Source organism: Venturia canescens, chromosome 7 (assembly GCF_019457755.1).
Source record: "Venturia canescens isolate UGA chromosome 7, ASM1945775v1, whole genome shotgun sequence".
Classification (NCBI taxonomy): domain Eukaryota; kingdom Metazoa; phylum Arthropoda; class Insecta; order Hymenoptera; family Ichneumonidae; genus Venturia; species Venturia canescens.
This window is the reverse complement of record NC_057427.1, coordinates 2,093,669-2,106,907: the sequence shown is the minus strand read 5'-3', so window position 1 is coordinate 2,106,907 and position 13,239 is coordinate 2,093,669. Positions and strand designations below refer to the sequence as shown.

General features: G+C 36.3%; 3 protein-coding genes across 4 annotated transcripts in view; 1 reads left to right on the top strand and 2 right to left on the bottom strand.

Annotated features, from left to right (window-relative positions):
* Positions 1 to 63: 63 nt before the first annotated feature.
* eIF2D (eukaryotic translation initiation factor 2D) lies at positions 64 to 2,850 on the bottom strand. Its single transcript, XM_043423197.1, has 7 exons — positions 2,671 to 2,850; positions 2,150 to 2,537; positions 1,722 to 2,006; positions 1,192 to 1,646; positions 1,014 to 1,094; positions 337 to 710; positions 64 to 242 (listed from the first exon to the last, which is right to left on the bottom strand). Exons 1-7 carry the CDS (start codon positions 2,724 to 2,726, stop codon positions 178 to 180), a joined length of 1,704 nt encoding a protein of 567 aa, XP_043279132.1. The 5' UTR covers positions 2,727 to 2,850; the 3' UTR covers positions 64 to 177.
* Positions 2,851 to 3,028: 178 nt separating this feature from the next.
* Positions 3,029 to 5,082, top strand: Ada (adenosine deaminase-like protein). The gene is made up of 7 exons (XM_043423198.1): positions 3,029 to 3,189; positions 3,271 to 3,398; positions 3,568 to 3,759; positions 3,860 to 4,097; positions 4,281 to 4,416; positions 4,504 to 4,604; positions 4,671 to 5,082. The coding sequence occupies exons 1-7, from the start codon at positions 3,151 to 3,153 to the stop codon at positions 4,851 to 4,853; spliced, it is 1,017 nt and encodes a 338-aa protein (XP_043279133.1). The 5' UTR covers positions 3,029 to 3,150; the 3' UTR covers positions 4,854 to 5,082.
* A 422-nt stretch (positions 5,083 to 5,504) lies between these two features.
* LOC122413084 (protein dead ringer-like) overlaps positions 5,505 to 13,239 on the bottom strand; it is a 107,812-nt gene continuing 100,077 nt past the window's right edge. For both annotated transcript variants that reach the window (XM_043423195.1, XM_043423196.1), the window contains exons 7-9: positions 10,566 to 10,899; positions 10,134 to 10,330; positions 5,505 to 9,904 (exon numbers count right to left, since the gene is read on the bottom strand). In XM_043423195.1, the coding sequence (XP_043279130.1) occupies positions 9,753 to 9,904; positions 10,134 to 10,330; positions 10,566 to 10,899 (683 nt within the window). In that variant the 3' untranslated portion in view covers positions 5,505 to 9,752. The remainder of the gene's footprint in view (positions 9,905 to 10,133; positions 10,331 to 10,565; positions 10,900 to 13,239) is intronic.

The window sequence follows — 13,239 nt, the reverse complement described above, 5'->3', positions numbered from 1 at the left end:
ACCAATAAAATAAAAGGCTGCATTGGCAATGTAAACGAGAATGGGAAAGATGGGGGTAAAAGATTTAGAGATCGAATCTTTATTTTCGAAAATTCTCCTGGGCGTCAATAAAACCTTGGAAAAAGCTACATAAAGGGTTTCGAAATGAATGTACAAATAGCTGTTTCTCTAGTAATTCTATTTTCTCTTCTTAGGTGCGAACTCCAGGCCCTTTATGTAGTTCTTGTTGATTTTATATTTTTCTAAAACAAAGAAAGTTTCGTTGTAGATTGAAAAATCGATAGCAGTCGAGTAGAAAATCTGTTGAGCAAACTTCAAAGAATATTTTCGAATCACCTGTCAGAAGTTTGTAGACGTAAATAACTTGATTGCCTTGTACCAATACGCTTGGGGTTTTTTTTCCAGGTACGTCAATTATCGTCGCACTCGCACCAATGCCCTGGCATTCTTTGCTAAATGCTTCGAGTTTTATTCCGAATGCTTCTAAATTATTGATCAACGTGACTTTTTTATTGCTGGCTCGTGTCGTCACAGTTATATCAATGGGGTCCAATTTGCCCGTGTGCAGTATTCTCGTACCAGCAAATGTTATCTCATGAACGTGAGTCATACGCCCAATAAACTTGTTTATTCCGTCCTCCATTGTCAGCGTAATTTGATTCTCTTTTGTTCGCAGTATGCCCGCGATCGTTGGATCGAGCTTTAATATCCTGCGACAAAGTAACATTTCCTGAAAAAACCCGATTGAGAGAGAACTTCTCATTCAGTTAACGCGAATAAAATCGAACATTTTGGGCTAAATTCAACGAGAGTTATTACTACAGGCTACTTGAAATTCAATCGTTGATATCGTGAATGAAATTCATCAAATCCAACTTTTCCAAAACGGAACAAATAAATTAACATTGCAAGAAACAACATTCGGTACTAAAAGACGTAATTGTTTCAAAATATTAGTGCTCATTTCGAATGTTCAGCGCTCCGAGTATGAAAATTGTTCGATATTAACTCACTTTCCATCCTGAAGATTTTCCTTTTTCACATAATCCGTAAAACATTTCCTAATTTCCAACCGCTTCATAATGTCTCCTTTTCTGAAACAAAAGTTAGATGTCAATTATTAGAATAATTTTGTAATTTTTTTTTATTAAATATTATAATGAATACTCTGAAGGGAAATCATTCACTCACTCGTAACCAAATTTGGAGAGAATCGGAAGAACATCAGCTGTGACTTTATAACATTCGAGGACAACGGGCACGTTACTTGCTGCCGGTTGGACGACCGGAGTTTCCTCTAAGACGACGAGATCCCGTAAGAGCGAATGTTCCGATTTGATGGCCAAAATACTCTCGACGTGTTTCGTTATTTCGGTATTGATAACACCTTTACTCTTCATGGACGACAAGAATGTTGACAATTTTTTGTAACTCGATTTTTTTATGTCGACACTTTGTCCTTCGGGACAGGCGGCGATGAGGTGATTTTTGAAAAATGTTGAGCTCAACATTGGTAAATCAGTTTTTTTAATGGATTTACAAGCTTTGAGGAAACAATATTCGAGCAAACTGTCCATCTCTTTGACAGGATCAGTTTCTTGTTGTGGTTGTGATGGCTCTTCTGCCGCACCGTTCGAAGATTCAATCTGTTAGAAAAAATGAAAATAAAATAAAGTTTGTACAGAAATAATGAAATTCAATTTTAACGGTGTCTTACGCACTTCCAACGAAACTTCTGTTTTTTCCCCTTCGTTTTCTTCTTCTGGATCATTTTTTTCAATATTTTCTACTATCGTTTCGGTACACTGAGAATTTTCTTCAGAAGATTCCAGGTTTACACTGTTCGTTGCTACTCTCGATGGCCCAAGATCTGGTCTTGTCAAATGTGTACCCAACTGACACAGTTGATCTCCTATCACATGGATTACGTCGACACATTTCCCATGACCAGCAGACATGTACATATCCTCTGAAGACAGAGCCGTTACTCCAACTGCCACAGCTGCCTGTTAGAATCTAAGGTTTATTGTCATTCAAAAATCCAAAATAAAGAATGTTGATTTATTCCTTTAGGAAATAAATTGATAATACACAATGTTTTATGGCATTAATTTTTACTATTTAAAGTTTGTTGCTTATTATTAAACACCTTGTTTTCTTCAGTATCAATATAGACACGTGTGCCTTTGGGTAATTTTCCATATGACCATAGAGTCCTTGGTCCATCAATGACAACACCAGGAAGCATCAAATGAGCGCCTCCGGACAATTTTGGAACAACAGGTTCCACGGTAGTAAAGTTGGACAATAAGTTTGGATGTTGCCAGAGAGTAAAGATGGTAGGAAAGTACTCGGTAGAGACTTGTTCAAGCTCGAAAAACATTGGTGTTTTGGCAACGCAGTATAGTTTGCCGCGTTGTCCATTATGGGTTATTATTTTCATGGAACTTATCGCTTCTTTTTTGGGAAAAAGGTTTTGCACCTGATCGTCGCTTAAACATGGAAACGCCGCTAAGATTTCCTCGCATAATTTTTTTCTGTATTGATAAAGAAAAAAAGTAAAGTGGTGTCAATATAACCCATGTGTCAAGCTGACGCCTTTCTGGAAAAACATAACCTCTACGAAACTCAAAACACCATTACGATATTGAACAAATAATTTTTACCGACCTTTCAGTTCCTTTTAATTGATTATTAGATTTCACTTTGAAAGGTTTGATGAACATTATGACGTAAGTTGATACAATAAAACGATTGAAAAATACGATCTTTATGCGAGAAAAAAATATTTATTTACTTCCAAAAACTTGGGTCACAACCGCGTTATATTACGACTTTACGACGGTGTTCACAAATTCGTACAGTTGGTACAGTTCTTGACTTTGGATATTGCATGAGGTGACATCTACCGTGACTTTAAGAATTACATTGCTTGTTCATAGGATAAAAAAATTACAAGTTACTTTAATAGTTATTAGTTTCAGTCCTAGATGTCGACATCTGGTAAAAGTCAAAATACATTGTTTTTTTACTCTGATTTTCCGAAAACAATATTAAATTAACCTCTCTCTGTCAAGCTCACCGCACTTCAGAGTTGCTTTTCACAGTAATTAATATTGCACGTAAATCTACCAGAAATTAAGGCGGAACATGGATTTGCAAGAGTTTTGCAGAGCCTTGCCTAAAATAGTAAGTCCATAATTACATTCACAAAATTAACAGTCCAACAAGTTAGTCTCGAGGTTATAAACTACAAAATTTATTTCGCAGGAACTTCACGCACATTTGAATGGGTCACTCAGTATAGAGACTATGAAAAAATTGTCACAAAAGAAAAATTCTTCAGAATGGAACGATTACGATATAATGGCATTGACGAAACACTCATCTCTGGATGAGTACGTTAATTAAACTTTGAAAAACAGTTCCCTCCGAAAAAAGAGCTTTCAACGATTTTTCACTCAAAAGATCGTTCAACTTTAGTTTTTGAATGACATCGTAACCCGCGCATTATAATTCAAAATAATGACGACAAATTCATTTGTTATTTTCAATTGTTTTCTACAGATGCTTCAAAGTTTTTGCAATCGCTCACTCTCTCACAGACACACCACAGGCAGTTTCAGCTGCAACTCGAGACACCATAGAAGAGTTCTATAGAGATAATGTGATTTATCTTGAGTTGCGAAGTACACCTAGAGCGGTGGAAGGAAAAATGACAAAAATGCAATATGTCAATGCTATAATTTCTGGAATTCAGTAAGCATGATTCAAAATCTTATTGTCATATTATTAGAGGATCTAGGCATAATTGACTTCAAGTGAATATTATCTCAAACGGTATATTTACAAATTGCAGAGCATCTGCCATCAAGTGTCCAAATATAATAGTGAAGCTCTTAATATCGCTTGACCGGAAAGATCCATATGAAGTTGCCAGAGAAAATGCAGAATTGGCAATCAGCTTACACACAAAATATCCAAATTACATTGTTGGTATTGACTTGAGTGGTGATCCTACTAAAGGTGATGCTTATCTCCATTTGTTGGAGCAATGTCGACAAGTTGGACTGAAAATTTCTGCACATTGTGGCGAAGTAAATATTTATGCACTCACTGATACATGTTCTATTTAATCTACATAAAGCTTTGTGTTTTGTTATCATAGACAATAACAATGTTGCTTATTGATTTCCATAAAAATGTCACACAAAATGGAGCGGAATGTCATTGGAGTTATTTTTTTTAACAATTGATTAAAAAATACGTATTTGTTTGAGGTTCCGAACGAAATGGAAATCGTAGATATTCTTAACTTCAGACCCGACAGGCTCGGCCATTGTACAGCTGTTCATCCTCATTTAAGAGGTTCAGATTATTTGTATCAAATGCTTCTTCAATCAAGAATCCCTGTCGGTGAGGACAAAAAATCTGTACCTGCTACAGTATAAAATTTAGAGAATATCCAAGTTTCTTATGCTCGTTTATTTTCAAATTTTTTAGAACTATGTCTCACGTCAAACGTGAAATGCAAAACAGTACCATCGTACGAGCAACATCATTTCGCCTACTTATACCATGCGAGGCATCCAATTTGCATAGCCGTAAGTATTTCAATTTATTTTTAAAATATTTATGAGGCATTATTAAAATAGTAAATTTTTTTTCAGACCGACGACAAAGGTGTATTCGATACCAGTTTGTCGATGGAGTACGCGCTCGTAGGCAAATATTTTGGTCTCACGCAACGTCAGCTCAAGGACATATCATTGATGTCCGTACAATACGCGTTTGGGAGTGACATGGAAAAGTCTACGTTGGCTCAGGCAATAAACGCGTTTCCCTGTTACTAATCGTTAAGGACCGGATCACACCAAAATACATCGGAATCATCGATAGATAATAACTTTTCACTTTTATACCGCACTTCAACAACCTCGATTACAGTTTATCGAAAATTCATTTCATCATCCTGTCGAGGTATTTTCGTGAATGATAAATCTTATTGAAAAACTAACGTTCCGTCATAATCTATTATATCGTATTTGATAGTGGGAAAAAAATTTTTTTGTATTACTATGAGCGATTAAAAAAAACTTTTATAAAAAAAAACCTATTAAAAAATCGAGCATTTAGTGCCATCTTGGTAAATTTTCTACGCACAAGTGTCTCCGAATCCTGCAAAGAATTTCATCGATCCTCTGCTGCATAAAAAACCCACCTCAAAACCGAAAAACTAATACGTTTCTCACCATTTCCCAAATCACTGGAATCTATGACAGAAGGAATGAAAGCATAGATCAGTTTTTAAGAAATGTTGAGTCCCCGTAATGCCCCATTTCATTTTTCTCTCTTGTATTATTTCAAAAATTAGCAATTTGGACGTTTGTCATATTGTAGGTAAAGCATATTAATGCAGCTACGCAATTATTGTGACCCACCCATCAATCTAATTTGTATATACGATGGGGATAATTCGTATTTAATGGACAATTAATAACGAATTTAAAAGTAATGTCGTTTTTATTCATTATTCATTATTCATAGTCCTGGTAGTGGGCGAGGGTGGGCGGGCGTTCGGGCGGAAGGAAAAGGGCGGTTACGTTTACATAGAGATGTACAGATGATAATTAAGCTGCTATTTATGGAAGCTACAATATTTGAATGTAATCAGAGTTCATTTAGTCCTCCCTTGTTTGTTTTTTTCCCTTATTTTCTTTTGTTTCTCTAATGATATCGTATATAGTATATAATAATATTTACACAACATTGATAATAATGATATAATATGCGCGCCTGGTGAGTGAGGTGCGATAGTATAAGATTTGCGTACATAGAAAATTGTTCATCTAGGTGCGCTCGGGCGGAGGGCACGCGCGTACATTGGGCGTTTTACTGGCTCAAACATGTCCTTATTGCTCGAAGCATGTTTAAAAAAAACGCGCCGTTTACTTCGCGCTAATCACAATCAAGAGGCGTGTTTTTCACGAGTTTTACATATTGCCGAGTTCATCGCAATTTGGCTTGAAATTTGCCGAAATTAAAATACACAGAAAAGAACGTACAAGGATTTTGATTAATGTATTTTTTTATATATTGCGTTCGCGAAGTTTAGCCATTGATCACGATCAACGACGAGTTAACAACTTGCGCAGAAAATCTTGAGAAAATTCAATATTTCGTTGCAAAATAATTTTTTCAAAAATGATTACAAAAATTCAGTGAAATCCAATAAATTCAATCGATCAGGAAGGGCTGATTTAATAAAAATATAAATTTTCTATTGAAAGTTAGGGTCGCGTTTTTTTTCTTTATTTTCATTCAATTTTTATGTTTCGTTATAAAATAAAATATTTACGTGAATTTAGCTTAGCGCAATGACTCGTCGCTGTTCGCGATCGTATATACGTACGACTATATATTTATATATATATATCATTTTTTCTCGATATCGCGGTCGACATGAAGTGATCGCAAATTTACTAGAAGCAAAATTCGCTCTTTATGGATAATCCACATCCAAAGTTCCAATTACCTTACCGGAAGAGAATTTTTCTTTTGAGGAGAAAGAAAATAATAATTTCAACACGTCTCACTCTCTTATGCAATAACAAAACGTAATTCACAATGTTTCGAATAATGATTTTAAAAAAATAATAATAATAATGATAATATTAATGATTATAAAATACTAATGTAATAATAATAGTGACGATGATAATATAATATCGATAATAATATTCGTAGTGAGAAATCGTATCTAGAATAATATTTTTCTTATGTAACAGTCTTTTTGGCTATCCTTCAAGCTATGAACAATATAATATCTTTTCGTGTGATTTTCATTAAATTTGCAAAAAAAATCCATTAAATTCAAGAGACTCTAAAATACGTTGTATGGTTTATTCCACCAGGTACGTATTCTTCATTTTTTCGCAAAATGTTAAGTGGATAGTCCGTCGTTCGGAGATTTCATTTCCCTTACTGTGTTTCCTTTTATTATTCCTTCCTATTTATTTATAGCTAGACATTAATATCTTACGTTGTCTACACATCTATACTACTGATTATGACTAAACGGATTTTCACTACTTCAGCAAGTATTGCAATCATTTCTGATACGTTTTCATATTTTTCTTTCTGTCTTTCGCTCTTTATCTTTTTCAAAGGATCTTCGCTATTTGTTAAATATCATGTGATTACGCACCTACGAGTCATTTTGTTTATATTTATATATATATATATATGTGTGTGTATGGTGTGTTGTGTGTCTGTGTGTATATATATATAAAGTTCTGCTCCTCATTCGAGGTGTTTTCTCTCTTCCCTCGGATCGCAGGAGAGTTTACAAAAAAAAGGAAGAAAAAAAACACTCCCAGAAATAGACTCAATCGTTGAAAAAAAGAACCGAAGCACGATATTAAAAAACCGACTATGTGACATTGTGTGAGTGATCGGTGGAGATCCACGTGAAACCCGTTACATTCACTTAAACATCTATTGAAAAACGAATATTACGCAGAGCATCAATTATATTTACAAAACTTACGAAACGCCGGAAACGGAAAGGGAAGTTTTATTGTTGTTTGTTCTCGTGGATTTAACCTGTTGATTATTGACATCGCGAATTAACTTTTCCCTCCCGTCCCGAAACTACAATTTTTCTTTGCTCGTCTCTTGGTCGCAGTTTAAAAGAATGTACATATTCATCAATGACAATAAAATGCTATAAAATATAAACGCGTACAGATTTTCTTTATTTTTCCGCCTTCATTGTTTGCTTTTTCTACTCGCTCGCCGTCGATCTCATAATCGTTATTACCTCGCAACAAAATTCCAAACGTCTGATAAGAATAAATAAATTAAGACTCATTTCCTTTTTCCCTCGTTGTTTTCCTTTTTTTTTGCTTCAGCGGTAAAAGTGATTCTCAAATGATTTACATTTCTCTACCAAAAGCGAATCGCCGTTCGTTTATTCTTTCGTTTGCTTTTTTCAATTTTTTTAATACTTTCTGGCTGAAAAGCTTACAGGGGTCTGGTTCTACACTTTTATTTGTGCGTAATTCAGTTATTCCTTGATCCGATTGAGGGAGTTCGATAAAAAAATGAACAAACATTTGTCTATGACCGTTTTCACGTTTAAACTTAATCTCAATAAAAGAAAATAGAAATTTGTGTGCACTTTTATATAAACAGGAAAAAAAATCGTTAAAATCATTTATCCACTTGATCGCATATTCAAGTCTGCTAGAGAACTCAACATTTGTTGTAAAATTTTCATATTTTGGATAACGAATTCTCGAAAAAGCAAGATTTTAGTTGTAATTTTTGGAGATGTTTCATCGATTTTGTTGAGAATAAGTCAGGATTTTTCATTTATCTTTCTTATTTCCATCAAAAATCGTATTTTCGAATCTCAATCATAACGTTAATGCATCTAGTTTGGAGAATAAAGTTTTCACACCCGGCAAAAAATAACAAAGCGACTACTACTTCATCAAACCCTTGAAAAATAATTTATTATCAGAAAAAAAATCTCAATAATTTATCAGCAATTACATACAAAAATTAGTATTATCGGGAGGGGCACCAACATATTTAATTGTAAAATGAAAAAAAATGCTTTCTACGTGTGGGTCTTTAAAATGAATGCAACAGCGAAAGAATGAACGAATTAAAAATATTGTCATGATTCACTGTGAACCAGTGGCGTTTGGGGCATGTGGCTAATTTTTTTCTTTCCGAATTTTTGATAATAATCATCGTCGTTTATCTCTTCACACTCAAGAGACTGAATACACTTGAGGAACTTGAATTTGCGACAGTTCCTCGAAACAAAAGCATCGCAAGTTTACGAAAATTTAAACTTACTTAAATTCTAATAACATTTTCCCCTTTTTTCCTTCTTTTTTATTACGCGCGCACACACACAGTCACATAAGATTTGACCATACATACAAATTACTATTCACATATTCACTTTTCAACATTGAAGAGTCTCCTGCAAGGAGAGATGAGCCTTAGCTCCTCATTCTCAAAAAGAACAAAAAACAAATCATTCCTTGTCTATTTTTCCCTACGTTTTTCTTCGCTATCAATTATTTTACAAAATCGGCGTATTATATTTTCGCCAAGCATACACAATCACACCTTCCACTCGACGATGCGAAAAATTCATTTTTCTTCTATATTGTGTATGGAAGAAAAATGAAAAATCGACGCATCACAGAGGTGGCAGGGCACACACGTTTTAATGAAAAATCATATGAATATTTTATAAAATAATTAATACTGCGAAAAAATAGGAAAAAATAAGTCGATATCTTGCGTCTCTTTGTTTCTATCTTTCTTTAACGAAATAATTAAAAAAATGGGCCATCACCGATCGTGATAATAATCGATTTTTTACGCCTACCATTATACAAATCGTTGAGGCCCTTTTCAAGTTTATCAGTTTACATGAACTTATTAATTTTTTATAATTTTAGCCCTCTCTCTTTCTCTCCAATGCCTTGTTCTCGAGGATTTGAAATGCTTAAGTGACTCAACAATGTTGCAGTTTTTCATTCTCCGAGACCGGAAATCGGCAGACATTGGTTTATCGTAACGCAAAGGTACGAAAGAAAAAAAATAACACGCGACTCGACTGTGTCTTCTTTTGTTGATTTCTTTTTCTCTTCTTCACTGTTCCTTTTTCCCTTTTTTCATGGTACGAGAGACTAGTCTCGCTGATTGCTCGGCTGATTCGGCGCTCACGAGACGATACTTCTCGCCGCTTTTGTGTTATTATTAGTAGCGGTCGTCGTGCTCCTTCCCTCTGTCTGTGCAAACAAAACACCCTGGTACATTACTCCATTGAGCTCCATACTGACGACCAAGGAATTATCACCGTTCCGACCGTCACCTGCCAAAAAAACGAAAGAAACAAAGTCTTAAAAAAATTGCATTCAATTTAAACGATTTTTCTTAATATTTTTCATCAAAAATAAATGCTGACCAAAAACTTCATGTTTACTTTCAATAAAAACTGAGATACTAAAAATTTCAACGAAAGAAATTTCCACATTTTTCATAATTAAATTCCACTTGGAAATATTTTGATGAATTTATATTTCCTCGTAAAAGATTCTTACCGCGATTGGATATTTTGATATGAGTGCCCGCCAGTGCTGGAACGTGTTTTTCATTGGGGCTATCGTCGTCCGAAAGTAGCCTCTTGGCAGGTGGTGGACCAGGTGTACCGGAGAGCTCTGGATCCCTCTTGGCCTGAATGCTACTGCTCGAGGAGGGTGGGCTGTGTCTCGTAGGTGATGAGGACAACGGTGATGATCTGTGAATCAAGATTTCACCGATTTCATAACTTTTCGCTATTCTTAAGATTTTTTTCCAATACCGAAAATCTGATGACGTCCAACAGTCGTTTGGAATCTAATTGATACAAATTCGAATGGAAATTCAATGGACGAAGTTGAGAAAGGAGTTGAAATAATGGATCGAATCGGTATTTTTTTTTTTTTTTTTTTTTAAATGATTCTGATCGAATTGACGAATAGGTTGAAACTTACCTGAGTCCGAGATCGAGGGCTTCTCTCTGAGGTTCAGGACTCGCTGCTTGTCGATGTGGTGAGTTCGAGGCTTGTGGAGATAACGGTGGCTGATGTCCAACTCCAGGATACAGCGTGTTATTGTTGTACATGTTCCAGAGTGTTAATCGTGACATTTCGAGAGCACTGAACGCCTCACGTGGGGGTGTGCTGGGTGGTGGAGATGCGCTACCCTGTCGGTGTATCATCGGGGGTGGTGTGCCTCCGCCCGCATTTCTGAGCTCTTTGTTCAATAATTTAACGTACTCGACCATACGAGCCTCGAATTCAGCGGGTGCTAGACCTGGGATGGGACCTGTTTAAAGAAATAAAAAATCAAGAAAATTTCAATATTTCCTCATTGACATGTGCGATGATAAAAAAAAAAATGAAATTCAATAAATTTAAGTATTTTTAGGATTTCTATGGATTAATTTCAACGAAACAATCACATTATTCGAAGAGAAAATGAAATTTAGTAAATTGAAGAAATAAAGCTGCAAAGAGGGTTAAAAAATGAGAAGGAAGAGCGAAAAAATTGACGAAAAGAGCTCAATAACGAAGGAGTCCATAGCAAAACAGAGTAGATTCTTATAAGTAGTCCAAGCAAGAAATAGCTCATCGAGGTAGTCCGGGCGCGCCGTTTTCGTATAGTTGATCGATCGTTCGCCAATGTCAAGAAGTTTCGTTCTATCATCTCGGTAAGACACGAGAGTAAAGGAGAGAAAGGGAGAAAGAGCGAGAGAGTTCTGGTGACGGATGCTAAATTCGTGTAGCCGCGCTTCGTTGATTGGCGTTGGTCCATCAGACGGTTGAAATAAGAGGGGCCGAGATGAAAGGGCACGGGAGGAGAAGCAGTGAGTAAGAGAAAGGCCGATAACGTAAGAGAGATCGCATCGGTAGACGCTTTATTTGACAGAAAGCGTGGCATTTTTTTTTGTTCGGGTGGGAAGCTCTCAATCGGAGACCGCGTCAAACGAATTGTGTCGAGATAAACGAAAGCCCCGGAAAGTTGAAATATAGCCACGAGCTCTTATTGGATCTCTCTCTCTCGTAATAAGTGTCATTTTTTTTGCGCCTCCATCTCAAACTCGTAGAATCGAAATACGAGGATTGTGGGATTGAGGGGCGGGATCGAAAAGTTTGGATCCAATGAAATTACGAGGGAATGAGCCTCGAGAGGGTGCGAGCGGAAAGGGATGATGAGATAAGAGAAAGCGGAAACGGGAGAAAGATCGCGCGAACGAAGGGCGCCGAAGCTTCGGTAGTTTCACTCTTTCTCTCTCTCTCGAGGGTGGGAAACGAGAGGGGTTTGGAGGGTTGGAGGGAGAACACGAGGAATGCTCGTTAGCGAGAGTCATCCGTTAACGCCTGTCTACGAGCGGATCGTACAATCAATTACGCCTCCTTCGTTCTCTCGCATCATCATCTTCGGGGAGGCCTAGACGAGTCAACGGGAAAGAGAAAGAGAAACTTCGGGGGAGAAGAGACGAGCACTCCTGACGACTACCGATTTAAAATAAACTTTACTCTCTTCGGATCGTCGTATTTTCTTTTTTCCACTTTTTTCTCCCTCGTTCCCCCGCTCACGCGCAATATCCTGTTACGTATCTAATTTAAGTTTTCCATCGAATTTTTGTCTCGTACTTTCTTTTACGTGTTTTGAAAATAAAAGCCATTTGGATTGACGAACTCGATAATTACTCGAATTCACAATTTCCGCTGCGATTCAATTTTTCTGAAACAAATTTCAACTTTTCGTAACATAAGACTGAAAATCTCGAGCTAAATAAAATCCTGCTCATCAACAGCGTTGAATGGCGATTGAACAAAGATTTTTCAATCTAATCTACGACATCAATAGATCGAGTGAATGAGTGAAAAATACTCTGCCCCCCCCCCCCCCCCCGCCCTTAAATCACTTCAAGGCTCCACCGTGTTTTGCAGCCGCCAGCACATGAATCCCGATCTAAGCAATGATTTCAAATTCAAATTTTCAATTGTTCTCAATGACATTTAAGAGGATGGATCAGTCGGTATATCGCAACCGTGAGTGCGAGAGAGATTGCTGCAAAATTCGAAATCGAAATCATTTGACACAGTTTGACCGATTAAAAAGAGGCTCTGTCAGTCGATTTTTGCCATCGTTCTGCGTGGGCTGACAGAGCCTTTTTTTAATCGGTCAAACTGTGTCAAAGAATTTCGATTTCGAAAATTCCAAGTGGAGTTAGTCGACTGATCCATACTCTTAAGGAGGAACATCAGCTTCACGTAAAGTGAGGTTATGTAATCACGAATTTCATTGTTTTTATCTAAATTATCTAGGTTATGTAAACCCTGTTTGTTTTATTTATACGGGATTAGGCCCCAAAAATACGTCATTTTTTGGTGGAATTTATGTGATATATATAAAAAAATGACAGAATTAAACGACCTCAAATTTCGCACACATGGTCTTCAAAGTTCAAACTGTGGAATAGCACTTATTTTCTAAACTATCACCATTTTTTATTTGTTTTTGAGTATGAAAAGATGGGGTCTGTGGAATTTTTTCCCATGCGTGGGTGTTAAGGTTGATGGGTGACGGCTACGTGATTTTTGCAGCAACTATATTTTTCGAATATTTCAAAAGACTTGCTTGAAAACAATAATTTTA

Coding starts and splice junctions, on each gene's coding strand:
- eIF2D (XM_043423197.1), bottom strand. CDS start 2,726: ATGTTCATCAAACCTTTCAAAGTGAAATCTAATAATCAATTAAAAGGA. Junction 2,538..2,670: donor CAATTAAAAGGAACTGAAAG/GTCGGTAAAAAT, acceptor TTATCAATACAG/AAAAAAATTATGCGAGGAAA. Junction 1,647..1,721: donor AAACAGAAGTTTCGTTGGAA/GTGCGTAAGACA, acceptor TTTTTCTAACAG/ATTGAATCTTCGAACGGTGC.
- Ada (XM_043423198.1), top strand. CDS start 3,151: ATGGATTTGCAAGAGTTTTGCAGAGCCTTGCCTAAAATA. Junction 3,399..3,567: donor AAACACTCATCTCTGGATGA/GTACGTTAATTA, acceptor TGTTTTCTACAG/ATGCTTCAAAGTTTTTGCAA. Junction 4,605..4,670: donor GGCATCCAATTTGCATAGCC/GTAAGTATTTCA, acceptor ATTTTTTTTCAG/ACCGACGACAAAGGTGTATT.